General features: G+C 46.8%; 1 protein-coding gene across 2 annotated transcripts in view; it reads left to right on the top strand.

The window, feature by feature from the left end:
• LOC121553522 overlaps window positions 1-17,437 on the top strand; it is a 39,703-nt gene extending 22,266 nt beyond the window's left edge. The window contains exons 1-2 of one of the 2 annotated variants that reach the window (XM_041866699.1): window positions 1,271-2,850; window positions 13,803-17,437. In XM_041866699.1, the coding sequence (XP_041722633.1) occupies window positions 2,689-2,850; window positions 13,803-15,371 (1,731 nt within the window). In that variant the 5' untranslated portion in view covers window positions 1,271-2,688 and the 3' untranslated portion in view covers window positions 15,372-17,437. Of the gene's footprint in view, window positions 1-1,270; window positions 2,851-13,802 lie in introns of those variants that run through there. The other variant, XM_041866700.2, reaches the window with a different exon arrangement.
• Window positions 17,438-25,722: the final 8,285 nt, after the last annotated feature.

Consider the following 25,722-nt stretch of genomic DNA (forward strand, 5'->3'; position numbering starts at 1 on the left):
TGGTTTACACATTTATGCATTGGATGGTTCTCTCATCGAACAGGTTCCAGCCTATAAATATCTGGGCTTTTGGATTGACAATGTGACATTCAAAAAAACATATGGATGATCTAATTAAGAAGCTGAGATTTAAAGTAGGCTTCTTTTATATAAATAAATGATGCCTCTTCCTAAACAGCAGGAAGCGGGTTGTACAGGCAACCTTTCTGCCAGCTCCTGATTATGGTGACACCATTTATCAGAATACAGCAGCCACTACTCTAAAACCCTTGGATGCACTGTACCATAGTACGTTTCACTTTATCACAGGCGACAGGTTTAATACTGCATCCTTTATCAGAAGGTCGGCTGGACCTCTCTAAATTCCTGTAGATCACTTAATTTCTCCCTTTTTGTTTACAAAGCTCTGCTGCACAAGCTTTCAACATATCTCACTTCTCTGTAAAGTATAAAAATATGAGGCACTAAACCCTCTCACAGGGTTGGTTAACTCTTGAGGTCCCTTGTGTCTCTAACGACCTAGGTAAATCAGCCTTTAATTTTAATGCCCCCCATGTTTGGAATAATTTACAATCCTCATTATTTCTTGAATCCCTGGTGCCAATAGGGCAGTTTAGAACGCCGATGAGGAATGAATTCACTAGATTTGCGGGTGTTTTGGTTGATTGAAATAATTGATTTGTGTTGTTGAAATGTAGTGAATCTGTATCTGCTGTCTCTTGTTGATTTGTGAATTGTTTGTTCTTAGGGCACCATTGAGAATGAGACCCTGGTCTCAATTGGGCTCCCCTGAATAAATACAAGTAAAAACATACATAAAAAAAAAAACATGTTAATAGGCTGAGAAAAACATCATTTTAATTATCATTCCTGTATTGGAAGCGTGTTGTTGGTTAAGTGGAACCTGTTTAGTGTATACAGTATAAGGATATTTGACTTAAAGGTTATGTGACCGAGGTTTAGCACTGTAGCCGACATCGTATCATCACGCCATGTCACAAGTTAACACATACAGTACCAAAGCTTTAGAGAAGCTACATTGAAGACACCACTTAATGCTCTCAAAGAAGACACAGACAATCCTGTGTTTCTCTTGTAATCTTATGGATCAGTGAGGGGCTGAGCCAGACCTAATCTGACGGGCTAATCTCTGCCACTGTGAGTGAGAGATACCTGACCAGTCTGTTCATGGTGTAACAGATGTGATCCTACTTCGTAACTCTCTTGCATTGTGTTTTTAAAGAAGGAATGTCCAGCTAGCGATCCCAGTTGATTGGTGTTTATTCTGATGATAGATACAAGGAAACACATTAGATGTGCAGGACTACAGTATGTCGCTTGCATATCAATATCAGACTGGGCTAATCAATGACAATAATATTACCAAAGACAATAAATGTAAGTACACTGCTCAAAAAAATAAAGGGAACACTAAAATAACACATCCTAGATCTGAATGAAGGAAATAATCTTATTAAATACTTTTCTTTACTTGTTATTAGAACATTAAATAGAATATAGAAATGTATAGAATAGGAAAGCACCAACATTACAATTTCCATCACATTCCATCCTCTTATCACTTGTGTGATAATAATCATAACATTTTAATGTAATCATTTAGATTTTAGCTTCCCTCAAAGGAGGTTCTATCAAAATATTTATATTAAAGTAAGCGAAATCAACACATAAAAACCAGACACTTCATCATTTCAAACCCTTCATTCTGGGTTGTACAATCCAATTAGTATGGTAATACTATAATCATAATAAAGGTTATACTTCTATTAATGGGAGTGAGTATCAAAAATACACACACAGACACAAGAGAACTGTAGATTCAGAGGTGAATAAATCTCTCAGTGTTAACCATTGTTTCCATATCTCTTACCACAATCGGGTTGGATTGGCCTATGTTTTTATAACTGTCCCTGGGACATCAACTTAGTGAAAATATAAAACCCTGTTGTTTAACAATTCTGCTAAGACCCTCAACTTGTTAAAAGAAAACAACCTTCAATCATTACTCATTGTCCGTATCTACAGCGGGAAATGGGAGCTCATCCAGAGTTGGAAGTTCATTAAGTTCACCATCCTCTGGAGGAGCAGAAAACATGATAGCTGCTGAAATCTTACCAGCCAGAGAGGCACAGATCACCTTACAGCATGTTAATAACACAATTAAGCAAACTAAACAAATTGTCCTCATTGTTATGAGGGCCCATCAGGGCTCTCTTTCGACGATGACCATCTGCTTCTGGGTCACTGCTCCGGACCAGCATTGACCCCTTTCGCTCAGGGCTCCTTCTACCCTCTGTCAGGTTTCCCACAAGGGGACAACCTACCGTTCTCATTAGCACTCCTGAGATAATGCAGAGGAGGGCCACACTGCACCACTGGAACTGACAAGGGCCCATCGTCTTCTGGATTAGGAACTCGTCTGCAGTGCGACACGTGGATCCAGGTATCTCTCTCAGCAACCTTCACTGCAGTGGGGGTCGTCAGAAGAACTTGGTACGGGCCTCTCCAACGGAGTCCTTCCAACTCTTTCTCCTGAAGTCTTTCACCACCACGAAATCACCTGGGTTCAAACAGTGTTCAGCTCCACCTGCTAGATTTGGCAAAGAAGCCTTCACCCGGGGGAAAATAGTCTTAAGAACACTGTTAAAGGTGATACAATACTTAACCATGTCTTTCTCCATTCCTTGCAGGGACAACCTGTTCTGGGGAAAAGGCGCATTTGTCATCCTCATGGGACGGCCAGTCAGTACCTCATGTGGAGAGAGACCAGTGACTGTATGGGATCTGCCTCTCATACTCATCAGTGCCAATGGATGCACTTTCACCCATGTCAGGCTTGTTTCACCAATCAATTTGACTAATTTAGTTTTCAGAGATTGGTTCGCCCTTTCAACCGCACCCGCAGATTGGGGATGATAGGCACAATTACATTTACATTAACATCATTTAGCAGACGCTCTTATCCAGAGTGACTTACAATGAGTTCTCAAATCAATCTGCAAAGCCTCTGACAGGGATTGAACAATCTCATTTACCAAATGTCAACCATTGTCGGAATATATTTTTGATAGCAGACCCCACCTGGGTATGATCTCTCTCACGAGTGCTTTCGCCACAACAGCTGCTGTGGCTCTCCTGCAAGGGAAAGCATAAATCCATTTAGAAAACATGTCAACAATCACCAAACAATACTTATTCCCCTCACAAGGGGTCAACTCAATGAAGTCCATCATTAAGTGCTCAAAGGGTCCTTCAGGCCTTGGATAGGACGCGGGGGAATATTAAAATGCCGTGTCCAACATTGTTAGTCATACAAATCAAACATTTCTTACAGAAATGTTCTGCAAACGCAGTAAAATCTACTGTACACCAATATTTATTTACAAGATCCACCATCCCTCCTTTTGACGGGGCATGGCAGGTCTGCTCCATTCATCAAGCTACACACCGAGGCGTCCTTATGGCAGCACCAGGCCAACTTGCGTTTCTCTGAAGCATCAGTCGTGGCCTGTAAAGCAACAATATCATTAACAGAGAAAAAGTTGGTGGGAGCTGGAACTACCGCCATCTGTAGGAGGGGGGAAACAGAAGAGGATGCAGCCTGTTTAGCTGCACAGTCAGCCTTGGCATTGCCCAGAGAAACGTTATCTTTAGAGGGAGTATGGGCCTGACACTTTATCACCGAGATTAACGAGGGGAGTTGAAAAGCCTCCAACAGAGAGGACACAAGCTTACCGTGAGCAATTTGTTTTCCAGAGGAAGTTTTTAAAAAACTACTCTTCCACAATGTTCCAAAATCATGCACTACACCAAACGCATATCTACTGTCGGTGTATATGTTAACAGAGATATCTTTAGCCAAAATACAAGTTCTAGTCAAACCAAATAATTCGATGGGAGCCTTGAACTCTCCACCGTCTCTAAACTAGTCACAACAGCATAACCAACTAAAGGCTCTCCTTTATCATTACACTGAGCAGACCCATCTACAAAAAACTCAAAATCCGGATTCTCTAATGGGGTGTCTCTCAAGTCCAACCTAGGCCTACAGTCAATTTTAATAGCTAAGTCACATTCGTGGTCTTCACCGGCCTCTGCTGTGGAGAGAAGATTTGCAGGGTTAAGAATTTTACATATTTTCAGAGTAACATGGGACATTGTCAACAGAATGTTCTGATAGTCTAGCAGTCTCGCAGGTGTCAAATGAGCAGCTCTTGCCTGTGTAAAAATTGCGTACACATCATGGGGCACATGGACGGTTAGGGGAGACATAGCCACAATATCAGAACATGGCAAAACAGCCTCAGTAGCAGCCGCTACCGATCTCAAACAGGAAACCATTCCCTGATCACACTATCCAATCGTTTAGAATAATAACCCACAGGTCTATATCCCACACCATGATACTGTGTCAAAACTGCTGACATAAACCCACCCGTCTCAGAAACAAACAGATGAAAAGGTTTCATATGGTCTGGAAGGCCCAGGCAAGGGGCTGACACCATTTTCTGCTAAGAAAACCAACAATGCTCGAGTGTCCTCGTGACATCTCTCCTCTGATTGTGAGCAAACCAACAAATCGTCAATATACTGAACCAAAGTACTCCCTCCCGGAGCAACAAAACCCTCTAGGTTTCGAGACATTTCTTGGGCAAAGATCACCGGTGATTCCACGTAGCCTTGGAGCATCACTGTCCATTTCCATTTAGCCCCAAGAAACGTAAAGGAGAACCAGTCCTGTGACTCTTCAGCCACAGGGATGCTAAAGAAAGTATTAGCTAAATCAATCACTGAAAAACAACAACTACCAGGAGGCATCTGGAATAAAATGGTAACAGTGTTAGGCACCAGAGGTGCTCTAGCATGTACAGCATCGTTTACTATTCTAAGGTCTTGCACAAAACGATAATCACCAGATGGTTTCCTAACAGGTAAAATTGGTGTGTTACAGGGTGACTTCGGGGAGGGAACCAGAGCACCTATTTCAACCAATTGTGACGATCCCGGCTGTCTGAGTCGGGTCCTGTCTGGTGACTAGTGTTCCTGCTCGTATTCTCCAGTTTCCCGAGGGTTCGGGAACGCTCCGGGGAGCGCTCTGGTTTTCCGCACCTGCATCCCATCAGCAATCTGCACACCTGGTCCTGATCATCACCCTTCTTAGGCTCTGGCCCAACATCCAGTTCCTGCCGGATGGTTAGCCATGAACAGTATGTTTGTCAGCGTATCAGCCCTTGAGTTCTAGCGTTAGTTTTGTTGTTTTGCACCTTGTTGATTTGCTGTGTACTCACCTCCGTTTTTGTTCTGTCTGCAGTCTCTCACCCGGAACCTTCACCCAACCTCTGCCTGATGGTCGGCGGCTGCCGAGCCAGTACGGACCAACCACTGCACCCTCAACAACCCATCCACGCCACCCGCTCTGTTCCCTGGATTATTCAGCTTCACTCGGACTCTATAAATAAACACTCACCTTTGTCTCACGTACCGTGTCCTGGTCTGCTTCTGGGTTCTGGCTTAGTTAACCGTGACAGAACGATCCGGCCAGTAATGAACCCAGCGGACCTGGACTCTGTTCGCCATGCTATTACCCAGCAGGAGAAGATGTTGGGCCATCATAGCACGGTACTACAGGAGATCGCGTTGTCAGTTCGGAACCTTTCTACCGGTCTGACGGAGGTCCAGAACCAACGCAAGTGTCCGGTGGAGGATCCACTACCGGTTTCACCCATCTCGCCTGCCGCTTCTGAAGCTGTGTCCATCCGTGAGCCCAAGGTTCCGAACGCGGATAAGTATGAGGGAGAGCTGGGGAAGATGCCGTTCCTTCCTTATGCAGTGTGGACTAGTGTTCGATCTACAGCCCTACTCTTATGCCACAGACAAGGCTAGGATAGCCTTTGTGATTGAGTTGCTGCGTGGTCGGCGCTGGAGTGGGCTTCAGCCGTTTGGGAACGACAGGATCCCTGCTGGCTTCATACCAGGGGTTCACGGCCGAGATGAGGAAGCTCTTCGACCATTCCGTCCGAGGGAGGGGACGCAGCTGGCGCCTGTTTTCGCTTCGCCAAGGAACTCGCAGCGTGGCCGACTTCGTGATCGAGTTCAAGACGTTGGCTGTGGAGAGTGGGTGGAGCGAGGGAGTCTCTGCAAGCGGCCTTTTACCAGGGTCTGTCGGAGCAGCTCAAGGATGAGTTGATCTCCTATCCGGAGCCTAGTGACCTGGACAGCTTGGTAGCTTTGTCTATTCGGGTGGATAATCGGAGTCCGAGAGCGAAGGAGGGAGAAGCAATGGGTCCCGTCCAACCGATCAGCTTCTCAGGATCCAGTCGGGTCGTCCAAACTGCGCGCTCGCTAAAGTTGGGAGGACTTTTAGCGAGCCAGTTTGACTCTCTCAATACCTCTGTCAGACCGCGTTTCCCGGCTACCCTTATGAACAGGAATCAGAGCTTAGCGATTAACGCTTTTATCGATTCAGGTGCCGGTGGAAGCTTTCTAGATGCCGAGTTGGTGGAACAGCTGGGGCTTTCCAAGGAGCAATTACCGGAAGCCATTGAAGCTACCACTCTGAACGGCAGTAGTCTGGCACGTATCACGATGAGGACTGAACCCGGTTAAGATGCGGTTGTCGGGGAATCATTCTGAGATGATTTCATTCTTCATTCTGCCGTCTTCCCATGTTCCTCTGGTCCTTGGATACCCCTGGCTGAAGGGAACACAATCCCACGTTCGATTGGGTGACGGGCAAGGTAACGAAGTTGGAGCCTTGATTGTCATGCTAACTGTCTCAAGACTGCCTGCCCCCATTCGGTTCCCAGTCAGGTGATTGAGGCTAAACCCCAGATTTGTCCCTGGTTCCCGAGACATATCACGATTTGGGGGAAGTTTTCAGTAAGCAGAAGGCTCTGTCACTCCCTCCCCACCCGACCATATGATTGTGCCATCAACCTGGTCCCTGGAGCTGTCTACCCCAAGGGAAGGTTATACAGTATCTCCCGACCTGAACGCGTGAGGCGTTGGAGACCTACATCAAGGAGTCCCTAGCTGCTGGTCTCGTTCGTCCCTCGTCATCACCCCTGGGGCAGGATTCTTCTTTGTGGGTAAGGAAGGATGGCTCTCTTCGACCGTGTATTGATTATCGGGGGTTGAATGACATCACGGTCAAGAACAAGTATCCCCTGCCCTTGATGAGTTCTGCCTTCGACTCCTTACAGGGTGCTACGGTGTTCACCAAGCTAGACCTACGCATGCGTATCACCTGGTCCGGATCAGAGAGGGGGACGAGTGGTTGTCGGGTTTCATACACCGATGGGTCACTTCGAGTATCAGGTGATGCCGTTTGGACTGACCAATGCTCAGCGGTATTCCAGAGTATGGTGAACACGTCCTGAGAGATATGATCGGTCTCTTTGTGTTTGTTTACCTGGATGACATTCTGATCTTCTCGAAGGAACCTTCCGACCACGTCCAGCATGTCCGGCAGGTTCTGCAGCGATTGTTGGAGAATCGCCTGTTTGTGAAGGCCGAGAAGTGCGAGTTTCACGCCCACACGACATCCTTTCTCGGGTACATCATCTCCAGGGGAGAGATTAGGATGGACCAGGAGAAGGTTAGAGCGGTTCTGGAATGGGCCCAGCCCGGTACGAGATTGCAGCTCCAGAGATTTTTGGGGTTTGCGAATTTCTACCGCAGATTCATCCGGGATTACAGCCGTGTGGCCGCTCCGTTAACTGCCTTGACTTCCAGCATCAGGACCTTCAAGTGGAATCCGGAGGCGGATCGAGCGTTTCTGGATTTGAAGAGGCGATTCACCAACGCACCGATTCTCTCTCAACCGGACACGGCCCGTCAGTTCGATCGTTGAAGTGGGCGCGTCTGATGTGGGAGTTGGCGCCATCCTGTCGCAGCGATGCTCCACGGACAGTAAACTCCATCCCTGCGCCTACTACTCTCGTCGCCTTTCGCCTGCGGAGAGGAATTACGATGTGGGTAACCGGGAGCTTCTCGCGGTGAAACTTGCCTTGGAGGAGTGGCGCCACTGGTTGGAGGGGCGGAGCAACCGTTTATGGTCTGGACGGACCACAAGAATCTTGCTTACGTGCAATCGGCTAAACGTCTCAACTCCCGTCAGGCCAGGTGGGCGTTGTTTTCGGACGATTCAAGTTTGCCCTGACGTTCCGACCTGGATCTAAGAACGGCAAGGCGGACGCCTTGTCCCGGATGTTCTCCAAGACGGAGGAGAGTGGGTCCAAGACCGAGACAATCCTCCCCCGGAACTGCGTCGTGGGAGCAGTTATGTGGAAGATTGAGGAGGAGGTGCTGGCGGCCCTTCGGACTCAGCCCGGTCCTGTAACGGTCCACCCGGTCGGTTGTTTGTGCCTGAGTCGGTTCGTCCTGCTGTCCTCAAATGGTCCCACGCCAGCAAGATGGCTTGTCACCCTGGCGTGGCTCGGACTATGGCGTTTCTTCGCAGACGTTTTTGGTGGCCTGCCATGGCCGAGGATACTCGGGGTTTTGTTGCTGCCTGTCCAGTGTGTGCGCAGAATAAGAGTACCAATCGGCCCAGCTCTGGACTACTTCACCCCCTTCCTATTCCCCGCGACCATGGTCGCATCCTGGCCCTGGACTTCGTCACGGGGTTGCCCGCTTCTGAGGGGAACACGGTCGTTCTGACTATCGTGGACAGATTCAGCAAGTTCGCCCACTTTGTGCCAATTGCCAAGCTTCCCTCTGCCTCGGAGACGTCCGAGATCCTGGTTAGGGAGGTTTTCAGGGTCCCACGGTTTGCCCAGTGATATCGTTTCCGACCGTGGCCCTCAGTTTACCTCTGCTGTCTGGAAGTCCTTCTGTTTGGCCATTGGAGCTACGGTCAGTCTCACATCTGGTTTTCACCCCCAATCCAATGGTCAGGCGGAGAGAGCCAACCAGAAGATGGAATCAACGCTACGCTGTCTGGTCTCTTCCAACCCCACCTCCTGGGCCTCTCAGTTGCCTTGGGTTGAGTATGCCCACAATACTCTTCCTACATCTGCCACTGGGATGTCTCCCTTCCAGTGCCTGTATGGCTATCAACCTCCCCCTGTTTCCTTCTCAGGAGAAGGAGCTCTCAGTGCCTTCTGTGCAGGCCCATATTCGGCGTTGCCACCGGACCTGGCATCGGGCCAGGAAGGCACTCCCTTAGAGTTTCGGACCGGTATCAGCTCCAGGCGAATCGTGCGCGGATTCCCGCTCCCACCTATACCATCGGAGATAGGGTTTGGTTGGCCACACGGGATCTTCCGTTACGGACTGAGTCTAGGAAGTTGTTGCCGAAGTTCATTGGTCCGTTTGTGGTGGAGAAGGTGATCAATCCAGTGGCAGTTCGACTCAAACTACCGAGGACGCTCAGAGTCCATCCCACCTTTCATGTCTCCTGCCTCAAGCCTGTCTTCCTCAGTCCTCTGTTGCCTCCTCCGCCTCCTCCTCCTCCTCCTCGGATGATCGGAGGTGGTCCTGCCTACACGGTGCGTCGCATCATGGATTCCAGACGGCGGGGCCGGGGTTTCCAGTATCTCGTGGACTGGGAGGTATGGCCCTGAAGAGAGGAGTTGGATTCCAGCGGCGACAGGTCCTAGACGCAGACCTCATCAGTGACTTCTACCGCCTCCATCCTGGCGCTCCGGGAAGTCCGCCCGGTGGCGTTACGTCGGAGGGGGGGTACTGTGACGATCCCGGCTGTCTGAGTCGGGTCCTGTCTGGTGACTAGTGTTCCTGCTCGTATTCTCCAGTTTCCCGAGGGTTCGGGAACGCTCCGGGGGAGCGCTCTGGTTTTCCGCACCTGCATCCCATCAGCAATCTGCACACCTGGTCCTGATCATCACCCTTCTTAGGCTCTGGCCCAACATCCAGTTCCTGCCGGATGCGTTAGCCATGAACAGTATGTTTGTCAGCGTATCAGCCCTTGAGTTCTAGCGTTAGTTTTGTTGTTTTGCACCTTGTTGATTTGCTGTGTACTCACCTCCGTTTTGTTCTGTCTGCAGTCTCTCACCCGGAACCTTCACCCAACCTCTGCCTGATGGTCGGCGGCTGCCGAGCCAGTACCGGACCAACCACTGCACCCTCAACAACCCATCCACGCCACCCGCTCTGTTCCCTGGATTATTCAGCTTCACTCGGACTCTATAAATAAACACTCACCTTTGTCTCACGTACCGTGTCCTGGTCTGCTTCTGGGTTCTGGCTTAGTTAACCGTGACACCAATGCACTATGAATGGGAATAATACCCTTTTCAGCTTCTTTGCTAAGAGGGTATTGAGCTTTGTAAGGTCTGTGGGTGCTTTTTGGAACTACCACAACTGGTGCAGCTCCTTTCATGCGTCCAATGTCAGTCTTTGATTTAGCCCACAGTTCTTCAGGTATGTCTCTTAGCCAATCAATGTGTGAATTATCTTGTAATACCACAGGCATGGTTTCAATGGGAATTGGTTATTTTCTTGGTAATATAATTTCAATAGCCCAGAATGGGGAATAGAAAGTTGCTGTTGAAGCTGACCACTTTCCTTCTCACTTTCCTTCTCTGGTAATCAGGGTCTCTTTCGAATGAGGGAACAGCAGCTGTACAATGTAGGTGTTCAGAACCTTCCCAGTTAGCATGCAATGGTGAAGAGAGGGATTGCTCTCCCAGCTGTCCCTCAACATGTTGATCATTCAAATACCAAGCATAGTAACAGTTCATTAGGCACGGGAAGATTCCATTTTCCCTCGATCCCAATGACAATCCTTCTTCAGTACATGCAACAGATAAATTCATTTTAAACATCAAATCTCTTCCTAATAAATTTACCGGACAGGCAGATAAATATAGGAATCTGTGTTACCATTTTCCCTCACCCCACACCACATCTAGGGGAAAGGTCAAACATTCTTCAGAGTGAATTCCAGACGCTCCAACTGTGCGCATTGTTTTCCTTGAGGGGAGAACAGATAGGGCAGATGTTTTTAACACTGAGACCACGGCCCCAGTGTCCACCAAAAATTGAATTTTGTGGTTGTTTACTAAAACTAAAACTTATTTACTGACATTCTTCCTGCTGCTTACATTTTAGTCATTTAGCAGACGCTCTTATCCAGAGCGACTTACAGTTAGTGAGTGCATACATTATTTTTTTATTTTTCATACTGGCCCCCCGTGGGAATCGAACCCACAACCCTGGCGTTGCAAACGCCATGCTCTACCAACTGAGCTACATCCCTGCTGGCCATTCCCTCCCCTACCCTGGGCCAATTGTGCGCCACCCCATGGGTCTCCCGGTCGCAGCCAGCTACGACAGAGCCTGGATTTGAACCAGGATCTCTAGTGGCACAGCTAGCACTGCAATGCTCCCACTCGGGAGTCTTGCTCCTTAATTTGCATCTAGTATTTCTACATTCTCTCTTCTCCTTTTGTCTCTTACATTTCTCCAGTTCTCTTCTGAGGTCCTCTAGTGCTTCTTCTTCACTCTCTCTCTCTTCCGTTCCTGTTGTCTTTGCAGGTAGCCTTCTATCTTCCATTCCAGCTCCCTCTGCAGCTCTTCTGACAGCTCGTAAATATCCCGCTCCTCCACCAGGCACCTGGCCACCCCTGTCCGCTGGTGGAGGATTCGGCAGTGGTGGATACCAGTTGGGCCCCATGAAAGGGTTCCCCTCGGAGAAGGGCCAGCCAGGCTTTTTCTTTTTCTTCTTCTCTTCATCCTCCTATTTCTTCTCTGGTAGTTCCACTTGTTTCACCAGCAGTCCTCTTACAGCTTTATCTTTTGCTTTTTCTGCTTCCCTCTCCCATTTTCTGAAATCGTCCCACTTCACTTTCACTTTATTGTTCTGTCTCTCTTTTCTCTCAAGTTGGCTTCTCATGGACTCCAGTTTATCAGTGCTCAGTGTCCCGTCAGCTGGGAAATCTCCATCTGTCCATTTTGTCCAATCTTCTGTTTGGTTCAGTACCCCCCTACCAAATTTATTAGCCATTATTTTACACGGCCCCCTTGGTTCCTAGTTCGGATTGTCCCTCCTGCTCTTACTATTTTTTTACCCATATTTAAAGTGTTTAAAAAAAATCTTAAATCTTCTAAGAATGTTCCTCAAATTAACACTTACTTTCACAACCACACAGCTTTCACGCTGGAGATAATCTCCTGTTCAGTTAATTAGTCAAGCACACAATACTCTCATATCTTGCCTTAACTGTCACAAGCACACTGCTTTAACACATTTTTCTCATTCGCTGGTGTTCTATTTAACCGGTATTTAGATATCTACACTAGTCCTATTTAACAGCATATTTGGAATAGTACTCTTCTTTCATAACTCCACGCACATAATAACGTTATACATCAAACTCTATAGATGAGACATGTTATCCTCATGTAATCTAAAGTAATGTTAACCTCAGAGACATGTTATCCTCGTTACCAATGAGACGTTATCCTCGACATTAACGAGACATGTTATCCTCGTTACTAACGAGACATGTTATCCTCTGAGACATGTTACGTATGAGATTTCCGAGACATGTTATCCTCTAACAGTAGACCCAACGGCAGTGTTGGACAGAACCCTAGATAACATTACAGATCAAAAAACTCAGCTCACAGAACTGGTTGGAGCATTCATTCACCTCTTTCACACGTGAGCTAGTCCCCTGACAGCTCTCATTCACTCAATAATTTATAGCTAAATTTCATTCTCTTATTATCCAAATTACAATCAGCTTAATATACACATTTCAATTAATCTTATTATCCAATCAGCTTAATATACAGATTTCAATCAATCTTATTATCACATTTCAATCAGCTTAATATGTCATATCTCACAATCACACAACACATCCACATTCACTTAGTACTATTCCCAAACGTACTTGGTAATCTCCTCATTAACCCATGTGCATCGTCAACAATTCTCTTGTCATTACTTGCTATGCACCATATGTATCGTCAACGGTTCTCTTGCCGCTACTTGCTATACATATATAATAACACCTCTTATTCAAAAATACTTTCTGTTATTTTGTAGTGGCTGCAGACCACGTAGATATTTCTCTTATAAATGCCTACAGACAGCTGTCAGCGGGGCTTTCCATGGTACCGTTACGCCTCGCTCTAGTTTTCTCCTAAAACTAGTGAATAGTCTTCTCTCTATAAGACTATGGGTAACTTTTTATGCGATACTCGCTTTAATTTAATTTTTTATCATTTTTTTTCATTTTTTTATACATATTCATTTAAATTCACTTACTGAAATTCAGAAGACATGTCCCTCAGAGGTTCGCGGATCAGGTATCTTCCCCCGGGTAGCTCTCAGTAAAAGTCCTAATATATTTCTGTATTTTGAAGGCTATATATCTTGACAACTTGATTGCTGACATGCTAAACATTTTGGGACTATATCAACAATTAACTAATGAAACAAATACCAAAATATATTTTTTGGGTGGAGTTTTCCTTTTTTAGTTTGAGCTGCAGAGACCAAATGGTTGTGTCTCTCTTGCAAATCAACAAAACCACTACACTAACACTGTGAAAACACTTGGGGCTAGACTCGACTTCAATTATTTTAAAAACACTGAAATTCTAGCTGTCAAGTCTGGCGTTACAGTAGACTAGCTCCCAGTAGGACGATGAGTCATCTCATAACGAATCAATTAGCATAGTACCAGATGACTGGTTTCATCAGGGAGTCCTCATGCATACACTGTGTAAGCTCCCCTTGACATAAATAAGAGCTTATGTCCCTGAGCCATATTGTTGATGCTCTATCTGTTTCCATTGTGTTCCAGAGCTTTCCCATGGCAGAGAGTGGGCATCCCGTGTCAGTGTTATACCCACCAGGGGGCAGTGTTTCCCCTGACTCTTCCCTCTGCACCGACCCCCTCCTACCTCTCTCGAAGAGTTCCACAGATGGGCTGACAGGTCCTCTGAGGCAGGAGGAACTCAGGAAGAGCTCCAATGAGGATACGGCTCCATGCTCTCATAGAGACAGAGAAACAGGCAGACAGGGGCCTTCTCAGGCCGTCCAGCACACCATCCAACCACACACACCTGACTGTGTGGACACCAGGAATGCTGTCTGCCCTCACACAGCCCATCACCACAAGGAGGGCATCACCAATCATGGTCATCAAGCCAGCGGGAGCGTGTTATCAGCCTTCGGAGAGAGCCAGGCGCCCCACCCCTCATCATCATCACAGAGATACCTGGGAGGACTGGATCTGTCCAGGCTGCCTGTCCAGAGGAGTCACTCAGATACCCTCCACATGCTCAGGGAGGTCCCTGCCCCCCAACCTCACAGTGAGACCAGCTGCCCTTCGTGCCCAAGGAGAGACTACCTTTCCACCTTAGCCTGCAAGCAGCCCATGCAGCTCCAGCACTGCAACACAACCACAACCAACACCACTGCCTGCAGACAGGGAAACGGCGGGGGAGACAGACCCACACAGCAGCCTCAGGCCGGGTGTGTCAGGGTCGGTGCCCCTAGCCCCTCTAACACAGCCGCTGAGGTCGGCGTTGAGACCCAATGCCCACATTCATGTGAGGAGGCCATCTGCTACTGCACTTTCGCCCACCACCACGGGACGTTGGAGGACACGTTTGCGGCATACTGCCACCCCCAACCCATCCCCAACCCTGCCCAGCTGCTGCCACGCCTTCCGGGCACAGAAGCTGAGTTCAGGGACCAGAGGGTGCTGCCGCCTCACCCAGCGCCTACCCTCCTCTCCTTCCCTCGCCTCATGTCCTCCGTCAGCGAGACGGGGCTGGATGCCAAGCGCCTGCAGCAATGCTGCAACCTCAATTGCAACCTCAACTGCTCCTGGGCCAACACTCTGCCCCCTAGTGGAGCCCTGCAGCAGTACATTCAGGAGTATAGCTGTATTAGCAGCAACAATAGAGCCACCAGGGACACAGGGACCATGATGTCCCACAGGGAGCTCAGGGACGTGGCGGTGCAGACGGGCCAAGTCCACGAGACGTGTCCGGCCCACGTGTTCCCCCAGGTCTGCCTGGTGGAGGAGAACGTGAACAGGAATGGGAACAAGAACGAGAACGGGAATGAGATGGACACGTCCCAGAAGCCCCCAGTGAAGGAGGTGAAGTGGGATGCGGAGGGGATGACGTGGGAGGTGTACGGGGCTTCTGTGGACCCTGAGGAGCTGGGCCTGGCCATCCAAAAGCACCTGGAGCTGCAGATCAAGGAGACTGCTGGCCGCGCTGCCAAGCTGTCCCGCCAGGATACGGCCACATCCAGGAAGAGCAGCAGTGGTGCCGGCGGCAGGAGGAAGAGGAGCGGGGTGTTAGGCTATATCAGGACCCCAGCCTGCTGCGCACGCTCCAGCACGGCCGTGGAATGAGGGGGAAAACCTGAACACTGCATTTCGTGGTCAAGATGGCTTCTGCTTTATTACTTTATCAAATGTGACTCCAATACACCAGAGATAGTGTGACCAGTCTGGATGAAGAGAATCTGTGTGTCAGTCAGAATCATGGCATGTGTACAAGAACCTACCATCATATTGATAAAAGAGGTGAATGGAAAGACAGTGAAAGGTTATATTTGGATGGATTTCATTGGTAACGGTACCTTCATCATCACCATAGATGCCAAGTGATAGAACAGCGTGCTGCCATAACAGTCAAACAAAGTGATATAATGATTTCTATATAATTTAGGAATTATTTATTTACTGAGGGGAATAACTCAATCTGAACAAGGGTTTTCTGTAAATGGACATGCTAAAAGGTATAAACAACACAGTGTAGGAAAATAAAGCACCAATACACTACAGACTTCTAATCACTATGGCTAGAAATATGTGTCAATCTTCCTCTCATTTCTGATGCTATGATTTAATCAAATTCAGTGTGAATGTTTGAAGCATACAGTATACTGTATATCATTTAGCACATGATAGGGCCAACAGAAATGTACACCCTTCTTTTCACAATCATTTCTACTGCCCCATATTCACATAGAAAATCTAGAAAAGTTATCACAATCCTGAATTGACAGTACTTCATTAGACTGCCATAAAGCAAAACTTCAACTGACCTCAAAGTCTGTGATCTCAGATGATTCATACAACACTGTGATGCAGAGGAGAAAACCGTGAGATAGAGAAGGGGTTAACAGACTGGAGAATGTTTATCAAGAACGCAAACATCTCATCACATCATACAATATATTAATGCACATAACAATAGGCGAAATGGCCTATTTGTGAATACATTTTTCTTTCCATATTTCAACTTCTCTTATATAAAGATTTATTGCATTTTACCCTTTAATGCAGGGGTGTCAAACTTATTCCATGGAGGGTGTCTGCTGGTTGTTGGTTTTTCCTGTCAATTAAGACCTAGACAACCAGGTGAGGGAAGTTCCTTATAATCAGTGGCCTTAATTAAACAATCAAGTACAAGGGAGGTTCAAAAACCCGCAGACACTCAGCCCTCCGTGGAATGAGTTTGACACGTGCTTTCATGTATATGTTCTGCGTGATGATTGTCTTGTGGACTCAAAACCACAGCCTAAGAATGATTTTAGTAATATATCTAACCAGAGGGTTAAAGGTTAACTATTAACCAGTTAACAGTCATGCTGTTAATCAAATTACAATCACTGAATAGACCCACACCTCTCCTCTGAGTCTGAATTCCATCACCACTGTAACAGTATCTTATCAATTTACTGTGCCATAGCAATGTACTGCATTGGTATTGTAAAATAGATTAGTTACAACTAGCCGGTTAGTTTGATAAACCTGTCAAGTATGTAATTTACAACATATTGCATTTCCAAGAGATTTTGACCAATCACAACAAACACAAAACGTGTTATAACCTGATTTAAAGTTGCTTTTTACTGTTGCTACAATGCAGGACGAACTGTTTAATCATGATATCAGTTGTATAATGTTGAAGAAAGTTATTATTGTGTATTAAATAATGACCAAGCTTCGCATTAAAGGGCTCTTTTGTTCTTTACAGAATAATTTGAATACACTTCATTTATCATACTTTAGTAATAATCACAAAGTTGCCATTTCAGGTCACAGCACAGGTTGTTCAGTATTGTTGGGTTTCTAATGGAGGACGTGAGACCAGATGGCAGGTTAATAGAAGTCCTTATCAGTAGAATATTACTGCTGTTATCAAGTCTTTAAAACACTCACCTGTATTGATGGTTATGTCCAATGTAAGTCGATTTGTAACTTGGCAAACCAGTAATACCACAAATGAATGGTCAATATACAGTATGTCTCAGATAATGTGTTCTAGGCTACTGTTGATATCAGCAATAAAGTATCTTAGATGAAGTTGTGGTGGTGGCATCTAGGAAACTGTGTTTTCCCCATCTGTATTACTGAAGCTAAACTAACCTCTGGTAACACTAATGTCAGGTATTTAGAGTGTAACACTAATGCAGTCATTACAAATAAAAATATGTTTTTTCTCATTGTCTACCTTGCTGTAAAGCTATCAGAAACAATGTCACTGGAGTGGATAATTCACATATACTATGGAAGGTTCAATCTCAAATCAAACCAAATCACATTTTATTTGCCACATGCGCCGAATCCAACAGGTGTAAACCTTACAGTGAAATGCTTACTGAAAAGCCCTTAACCAACAACGCAGTTTTAAGAAAAAAATGAAAAAAAGTGTTAAGTAAAAAATAGATAAGTAAAAAATGTAAAATAAAAAATAATTAAAGACCAGCAGTAAAATAAAATAACAGTAGGGAGGCAATATACAGGGGGTACCGGTACAGAGTCAATGTGCGGGGGCACTGGTTAGTCGAGATAATTGAGGTAATTTGTACATTAAAGTGACTATGAATAGATAATAAACAGAGTAGCAGCAATGTAAAAGAGGGGGTGGGGTGGGGTGGGGGGGACAATGTAAATAGTCCGGGTAGCCATGATTAGCTGTTCAGGAGTGTTATGGCTTGGGGGTAGAAGCTGTTGAGAAGTCTTTTGGACCTAGACTTGGCACTCCGGTACCGCTTGCCGTGCGGTAGCAGAGAGAACAGTCTATGACTAGGGTGGCTGGAGTCTTTGACAATTTTTAGGGCCTTCCTCTGACACCGCCTGGTATAGAGGTCCTGGATGGCAGGAAGCTTGGCCCCAGAGATGTACTGGGCCGTACGCACTACCCTCTGTGGTGCCTTGCAGACGGAGGCCAAGCAGTTGCCATACCAGGCGGTGATGCAACCAGTCAGGATGCTCTCGATGGTGCAGCTGTAGAACTTTTTGAGGATCTGAGGACCCATGCCAAATCTTTTCAGTCTCCTGACGGGGAATAGGGTTTGTCATGCCCTCTTCACGACTGTCTTGGTGTGTTTGGACCATGATAGCTTGTTCGTGATGTGGACACCAAGGAACTTGAAGCTCTCAACCTGTTCCACTACAGCCCCGTCGATGAGAATGGGGGTGTGCTTAGACCTCTTTTTTTCCTGTAGTCCACAATCATCTCCTTTGTCTTGATCACGTTGAGGGAGAGGTTGTTATCCTGGCACCACATGGCCAGGTCTCTGACCTCCTCCCTATAGGCTGTCTCATCGTTGTCGGTGATCAGGCCTACCACTATTGTGTTGTCGGAAAACTTAATGAGGGTGTTGGAGTTGTGCCTGGCCATGCAGTCATGGGTGAACAGGGAGTAGAGGAGGGGACTGAGCACGCACCCCTGAGGGGCCTTCGTGTTAAGGATAAGCATGGCAAATGTGTTGTTACCTACCCTTACCACCTGGGGGCGGCATGTCAGGAAGTCCAGGATCCAGTTGCAGAGGGAGGTGTTTAGTCCCAGGGTCCTTAGCTTATTGATGAGCTTTGAGGGCACCATGGTGTTGAACGCTGAGCTGTAGTCAATGAATAGCATTCTCACGTAGGTGTTCCTCTTGTCCAGGTGGGAAAGGGCAGTGTGGAGTGCAATAGAGATTGCATCATATGTGGATCTGTTGGGGCGGTATGTAAATTGGAGTGGGTCTAGAGTTTCTGGGATAATGGTGTTGATGTGAGCCATGACCAGCCTTTCAAAGTACTTCATGGCTACAGACGTGAGTGCTACGGGTCGGTAGTTATTTAGGCAGGTTATCTTAGTGTTTGTGGGCACAGGGACTATGGTGGTCTGCTTGAAATATGTTGGTATTACAGACTCAGTCAGGGACATGTTGAAAATGTCAGTGAAGACACTTGCCAGTTGGTCAGCGCATGCTCAGAGTACACGTCCTGGTAATCCGTCTGGCCCTGCGGCCTTGTGAATGTTGACCTGTTTAAAAGTCTTACTCACATCGGCTACAGAGAGCGTGATCACATAATCATCTGGAACAGCTGATGCTCTCATGCATGCTTCAGTGTTGCTTGCCTCGAAGCGAGCATAGAAGTGATTTAGCTTGTCTGGTAGGCTTGTGTGACTGGGCAGCTCACGGCTGTGCTTCCCTTTGTAGTCTGTAATAGTTTGCAAGCCCTGTCACATCCGACGAGCGTCGGAGCCGGTGTAGCATGATTCAATCTTAGTCCTGTATTGACTCTTTGCCTGTTTGATGGTTCGTTAGAGGGCATAGCGGGATTTCTTATAAGCATCTGGGTTAGAGTCCCGCTCCTTGAAAGCGGCAGCTCTACCCTTTAGCTCAGTGCGGACATTGCCTGTAATCCATGGCTTCTGGTTGGGGTATGTACGTACGGTCACTGTGGGGATGACGTCATCAATGCACTTATTGATGAAGCCAGTGACTGATGTGGTGTACTCCTCAATACCATCGGAAGAATCCCGGAACATATTCCAGTCTGTGCTAGCAAAACAGTCCTGTAGCTTAGCATCTGCTTCATCTGACCACTTCCTTATTAACCGAGTCACTGGAGCTTCCTGCTTTAGTTTTTGCTTATATGCAGGAATCAGGAGGATAGAATTATGGTCAGATTTGCAAAATGGAGGGTGAGGGAGAGCTTTGTACGCGTCTCTGTGTGTGGAGTAGAGGTGGTCTAGAGTTTTTTTTCCTCTGGTTGCACATTTAACATGCTGGTAGAAATTAGGTAGAACGTTTCCCTGCATTAAAGTCCCCGGCCACTAGGAGCGCTGCATCTGGATAAACGTTTTCCTGTTTGCTTATGTCCTTATACAGCTCATTGATTAGTGCCAGCATCAGTTTGTGGTGTTAAATAGACAGCTACGAAAAATATAGATGAAAACTCTCATGGTAAATAGTGTGGTCTAGAGCTTATCATGAGATACTCAACCTCAGGCGAGCAAAACCTTGAGACCTTAGTATTAGATTTTATGCACCAGCTGTTGTTTACAAATATACACTGACCGCCACCCCTTGTCTTAACGGAGTCATCTGTTCTATCCTGCCGATGTAGCGCATATCCCGCCAGCTGTATGTTATTCATGTCGTCGTTCAGCCACGACTCGTGAAACATTAGATATTACCGTTTTTAATGTCCCGTTGGTAAGATATCCTTGATCTTAGGTTGTCCATTTTGTTTTCAAATGATTGTAAGTTGGCTAATAGGATTGATGGAAGAGGCAGTTTACTCGCTCGCCGTCGGATCCTTACAAGGCACCCCGACCTACGTCCACAATATCTCTGTCTATTTCTCATGCGAATGACAGGGATTTGGGCCTTGTCGGGTGTCTGTAGAATATCCTTCACATCCGACTCGTTCAAGAAAAATCTTAGTCCAATACGAGGTGAGTAATCGCTGTCCAGATATCCAGAAGCTCTTTTTGGTCATAAGAGACGGTGGCAGAAACATTATGTACAGAATAAATTACAAATAACGCAAAAAAACACACATAATAGCACAATTGGTTAGAGGGCCATAAAACGGCAACCATCTCCTCCGGCGCCATCATAAATCTAATCTAAATCTGCAATTGAGAGTTTGATAAATGCAACCATTGACCATGCATCAAAATTATAGTTTTAACCATGTTCTGAGGCTATACAGTGTTTGTTTAGTATCAAGGGAGTAAAACAAGCTTATATTTTAGGTTCTGATGGCGCGCAATAGTTGAACTAAGCTCATGAGGCATTTATTAGTTATTTTCCTTAAGAATCAATGGGTATACAGTTGAAGTCGGAAGTTTACATACACCTTAGCCAAATACATTTAAACTCAGTTTTTCACAATTCCTGACATTTAATCCTAGTAAAAATCTGTTAGGATCACCACTTTATTTTAAGAATGTGAAATGTCAGAATAATAGTAGAGAGAATGATTTATTTCAGCTTTTATTTCTTTCATCACATTCCCAGTGGTCAGAAGTTTACATTCACTCAATTAGTATTTGGTAGCATTGTCTTTAAATTCTTTAACTTGGGTCAAACGTTTCGGGTAGCCTTCCACAAGCTTCCCAAAATAAGTTGGGTGAATTTTGGCCCATTCCTCCTGACATAGCTGGTGTAACTGAGTCAGGTTTGTAGGCCTCCTTGCTCGCACACGCTTTTTCAGTTCTGCCCACACATTTTCTACAGGATTGAGGTCAGGGCTTTGTGATGGCCACTCCAATACCTTGACTTTGTTGTCCTTAAGCCATTTTGCCACAACTTTGGAAGTATGCTTGGAGTCATTGTCCATTTGGAAGACCCATTTGATTAAATGTCAGGAATTGTGAAAAACTGAGTTGAAATGTATTTGGCTAAGGTGTATGTAAACTTCCGACTTCAACTGTATCAGTAATTTTAAAAAAGAAAAAAATTACGTACCAATCGAAGATTGCCCCTTTAAATGAAACTGCATGGTGTGTGTGTGTTTGTGCGCGTGTGTGTGCGCGTGTGTGTCCTCTGCTCTCTGAGGAGGAGGTCCAGTTGAATGAGTTGGTCCAGGAAGCTTGGTCCGATGGATCTGTTCAGATGGACGGCCATTATGGCACCCACCAGAGAAAAGCTCTCGTATATCATCAGATACGCCAGAATGCCACGGCGGCTGATGCCCATAGCACAGTGGACAAACACCTTGACTGCAGGACATACAAAGTATTATACCTTAATAACCATCTTGTTTCAGAGCGGTTTGCCCACTGACAAAGAAATTATCAGTCTATAATTTTAATGGTAGGTTTATTTGAACAGTGAGAGACAGAATAACAACAACAAAATCCAGAAAAACGCATGGCAAAAATGTTACAAATTGATTTGCATTTTAATGAGGGAAATAAGTATTTGACCCCCTCTCAATCAGAAAGATTTCTGGCTCCCAGGTGTCTTTTATACAGGTAACGAGCTGAGATTAGGAGCATACTCTTAATGGGAGTGCTCCTAATCTCAGTTTGTTACCTGTATAAAAGACACCTGTCCACAGAAGCAATCAATCAATCAGATTCCAAACTCTCCACCATGGCCAAGATCAAAGAGCTCTCCAAGGATGTCAGGGACAAGATTGTAGACCTACACAAGGCTGGAATGGGCTACAAGACCATTGCCAAGCAGCTTGGTGAGAAGGTGACAACAGTTGGTGCGATTATTCGCAAATGGAAGAAACACAAAATAACTGTCAATCTCCCTCGGCCTGGGGCTCCATGCAAGATCTCACCTCGTGGAGTTGCAATGATCATGAGAACGGTGAGGAATCAGCCCAGAACTACATGGGAGGATCTTGTCAATGATCTCAAGGCAGCTGGGACCATAGTCACCAAGAAAACAATTGGTAACACACTACCACAGGACTGAAATCCTGCAGCGCCCGCAAGGTCCCCCTGCTCAAGAAAGCACATATACAGGGCCGTCTGAAGTTTGCCAATGAACATCTGAATGAGTCAGAGGAGAACTGGGTGAAAGTGTTGTGGTCAGATGAGACCAAAATCGAGCTCTTTGGCATCAACTCAACTCGCCGTGTTTGGAGGAGGAGGAATGCTGCCTATGACCCCAAGAACACCATCCCCACCGTCAAACATGGAGGTGGAAATATTATGCTTTGGGGGTGTTTTTCTGCTAAGGGGACAGGACAACTTCACCACATCAAAGGGACGATGGACGGGGCCATGTACCGTCAAATCTTGGGTAAGAACCTCCTTCCCTCAGCCAGGGCATTGAAAATGGGTCGTGGATGGGTATTCCAGCATGACAATGACCCAAAACACACAGCCAAGGCAACAAAGGAGTGGCTCAAGAAGAAGCACATTGAGGTCCTGGAGTGGCCTAGCCAGTCTCCAGACCTTAATCCCATAGAAAATCTGTGGAGGGAGCTGAAGGTTCGAGTTGCCAAACGTCAGCCTCGAAACCTTAATGACTTGGAGAAGATCTGCAAAGAGGAGTGGAACAAAATCCCTCCTGAGATGTGTGCAAACCTGGTGGCCAACTACAAGAAACGTCTGACCTCGGAGATTGCCAACAAGGGTTTTGCCACCAAGTACTAAGTCATGTTTTGCAGAGGGGTCAAATACTTATTTCCCTCATTAAAATGCAAATCAATTTATAAAATTTTTGACATGCGTCTTTCTGTATTTTTTGTTGTTATTCTGTCTCTCACTGTTCAAATAAACCTACCATTAAAATTATAGACTGATCATGTCTTTGTCAGTGGGCAAACGTACAAAATCAGCAGGGGATCAAATACTTTTTTCCCTCACTGTATTTGTGTGTTTGTGACTACACTCACCGTCTTGCTTCAGGGTGGTATAAATGAAATCTGCGGTGGGGTTGAAGTGAGGATAAAGGTTAAACTCTGTATCATCTGGAGCCTCCACCACACCATAGTACTCCACCGGCAGGTCGCTATAGTAACCTGAGCCAGTGCTGATCCGGTGACAGCCGTCCGTTGTATTTACGATGTGGGTGATACACAGAGATGACAGTAGGGCTTTATCACGAGCCACATCCCTGCATATTACATACTGTTCTATAAACTATCTGTCAGCTTCCTGCCTCCTGTTTGTCTCCGGGCCTCTAGAGGTCATCTGTGTTCCCCTCTGCCTTAGTTCTTCCTCATGTGTCCTAATTAGCTTGATCCAGGTCACCTGTGCCTTGTTTCCCCTTGTGTATTTTAGCTGTGTGTTTTCCCCTTGTTTCTCACTTGGTTATTGCGTCCTGACTATGTGTCTCCTGCTTTGTCCCACCGTGTCTGTCCTAGTAAGTTGTTCAAAGTTATCTTTAGTTTGTTTTTCTCCCCTCGTGGAGTTGTTTTGTTTTGCCTCCTGTTTTGGAACATTAAATCTACTTGCCTGGAGTATTGCCTTGGGTGTTTCATTTGGGTCCTACAACACCTCCTCTGTGGCTAAGGGGTAGTACCCCCAGCTCTCCACATCTGAGACCGGAGTTTCTAGCCCGGCTTGTGACAGAATAACCAAGACAATCATGGACCCAGAAACACTCAGTTCCCCGGACCTGTTGGCGGTGATCACTCGACATGAGGCTTCTTCCCAGCGCCATGAAGCCGTTCTCAGCCGACAAGAGGAGCTGATGGCTAGTCATTCTCAACTCCTGGCCGAAATGATGAGTTCCCTCCGCCAGCTCTTTGAACGCCTCCCTGGTCCTCTCCCTTCCCCCAGGTCACCCCCAGTGACGACAGGTCGTCTCGGTTGGCGGAGCCCCGACTACCACCTCCCAAGCCCTTTTCTGGGGATCCAAGCTCTTGCCAGGGTTTCCTCACCCAATGCTCCCTCACCTTCGAGCTCCAACCCTCAAGTTTTCCCACAGACCGTTCCAAGATTGCCTACATCATTACCCTTCTTTCAGACAAGGCGCTCGCCTGGGCTTCTGCGGTGTGGCAGTCCCAGGAGGCCTGTTGTGACTCCCACGCTGCATTTGTAGAAGAGTTCAAGCGGGTGTTCGATCATCCTGTCAGTGGGCGGGAGGCTTCCAAGCGCCTACTGTCTCTCCGTCAGGGGCCCCAAGCACGGCAGATTTTGCCATTGATTTCCGGACCATAGCAGCAAGGAGCGGATGGAATGATGAAGCGCTGAGGGTCTGCTTTCAGGGAGGGTTATCTGAGCCCCTTCAAGATGAGTTAGCCACCCGAGAACCAGCTGGTGATCTCGAGTCCCTCATAGCCTTGGCCATCCGCCTGGACAATCGTCTAAGAGAGCGGAGAACGGCTCGCCGTCAGGTGTCTCATTCCCAAGTTCCTCTGAGCAGCTCTGTTTCTCCTGTTTGGACTCCGTCATTCAGAGCTTCCCGGCTCCTGAACTGCTCCAGGATTCCCCGGAGAGCATGCAGTTAGGCCGTTCCAGGCTTTCTCCCAACGAAAGGGAACGTCGCATGAGGGAACGTCGGTGCCTCTACTGCGGGGTTGCCGGCCACTTCCGCTCCACTTGCCCCGAGCTTTCGGGGAAACGCCTGTCCCGCCCAGCTACAGGAGGGCTGTGATGGGGAGAGTTAGAGCGCCTCCTACTAACGCTGTCCTGGCTATTCCAGCCACTCTGTCCTGGGGGGCCACCAGCATCGGGTCCAGGCTATGATCGATTCCGGTGCCGCAGGTGATTTCCTGGATGTAACCTTGGCTAAGGAACTTAAGATCCCTACCCAACTACTTCCTCAACCCCAGGCAGTTACAGCCTTAGATGGCAGACCTCTGGAACCAGGAAAGGTTACCGAGGCGACTCAGTCCCTGCGACTTACCATCTCTCAACACCAGCAGGGAGGAGACCTTCTATCTCATTGACTCTCCCGAGTATCCTATTATCCTGGGTCACCCTTGGCTATGCAGACATAATCCCCAGATCGACTGGCCTACGGGCACCATTCTAAGCTGGGGTCCCGCCTGCCAA

The sequence above is a fragment of the Coregonus clupeaformis genome, chromosome 37, assembly GCF_020615455.1.
Source record: "Coregonus clupeaformis isolate EN_2021a chromosome 37, ASM2061545v1, whole genome shotgun sequence".
Taxonomy (NCBI): Eukaryota; Metazoa; Chordata; class Actinopteri; order Salmoniformes; family Salmonidae; genus Coregonus; species Coregonus clupeaformis.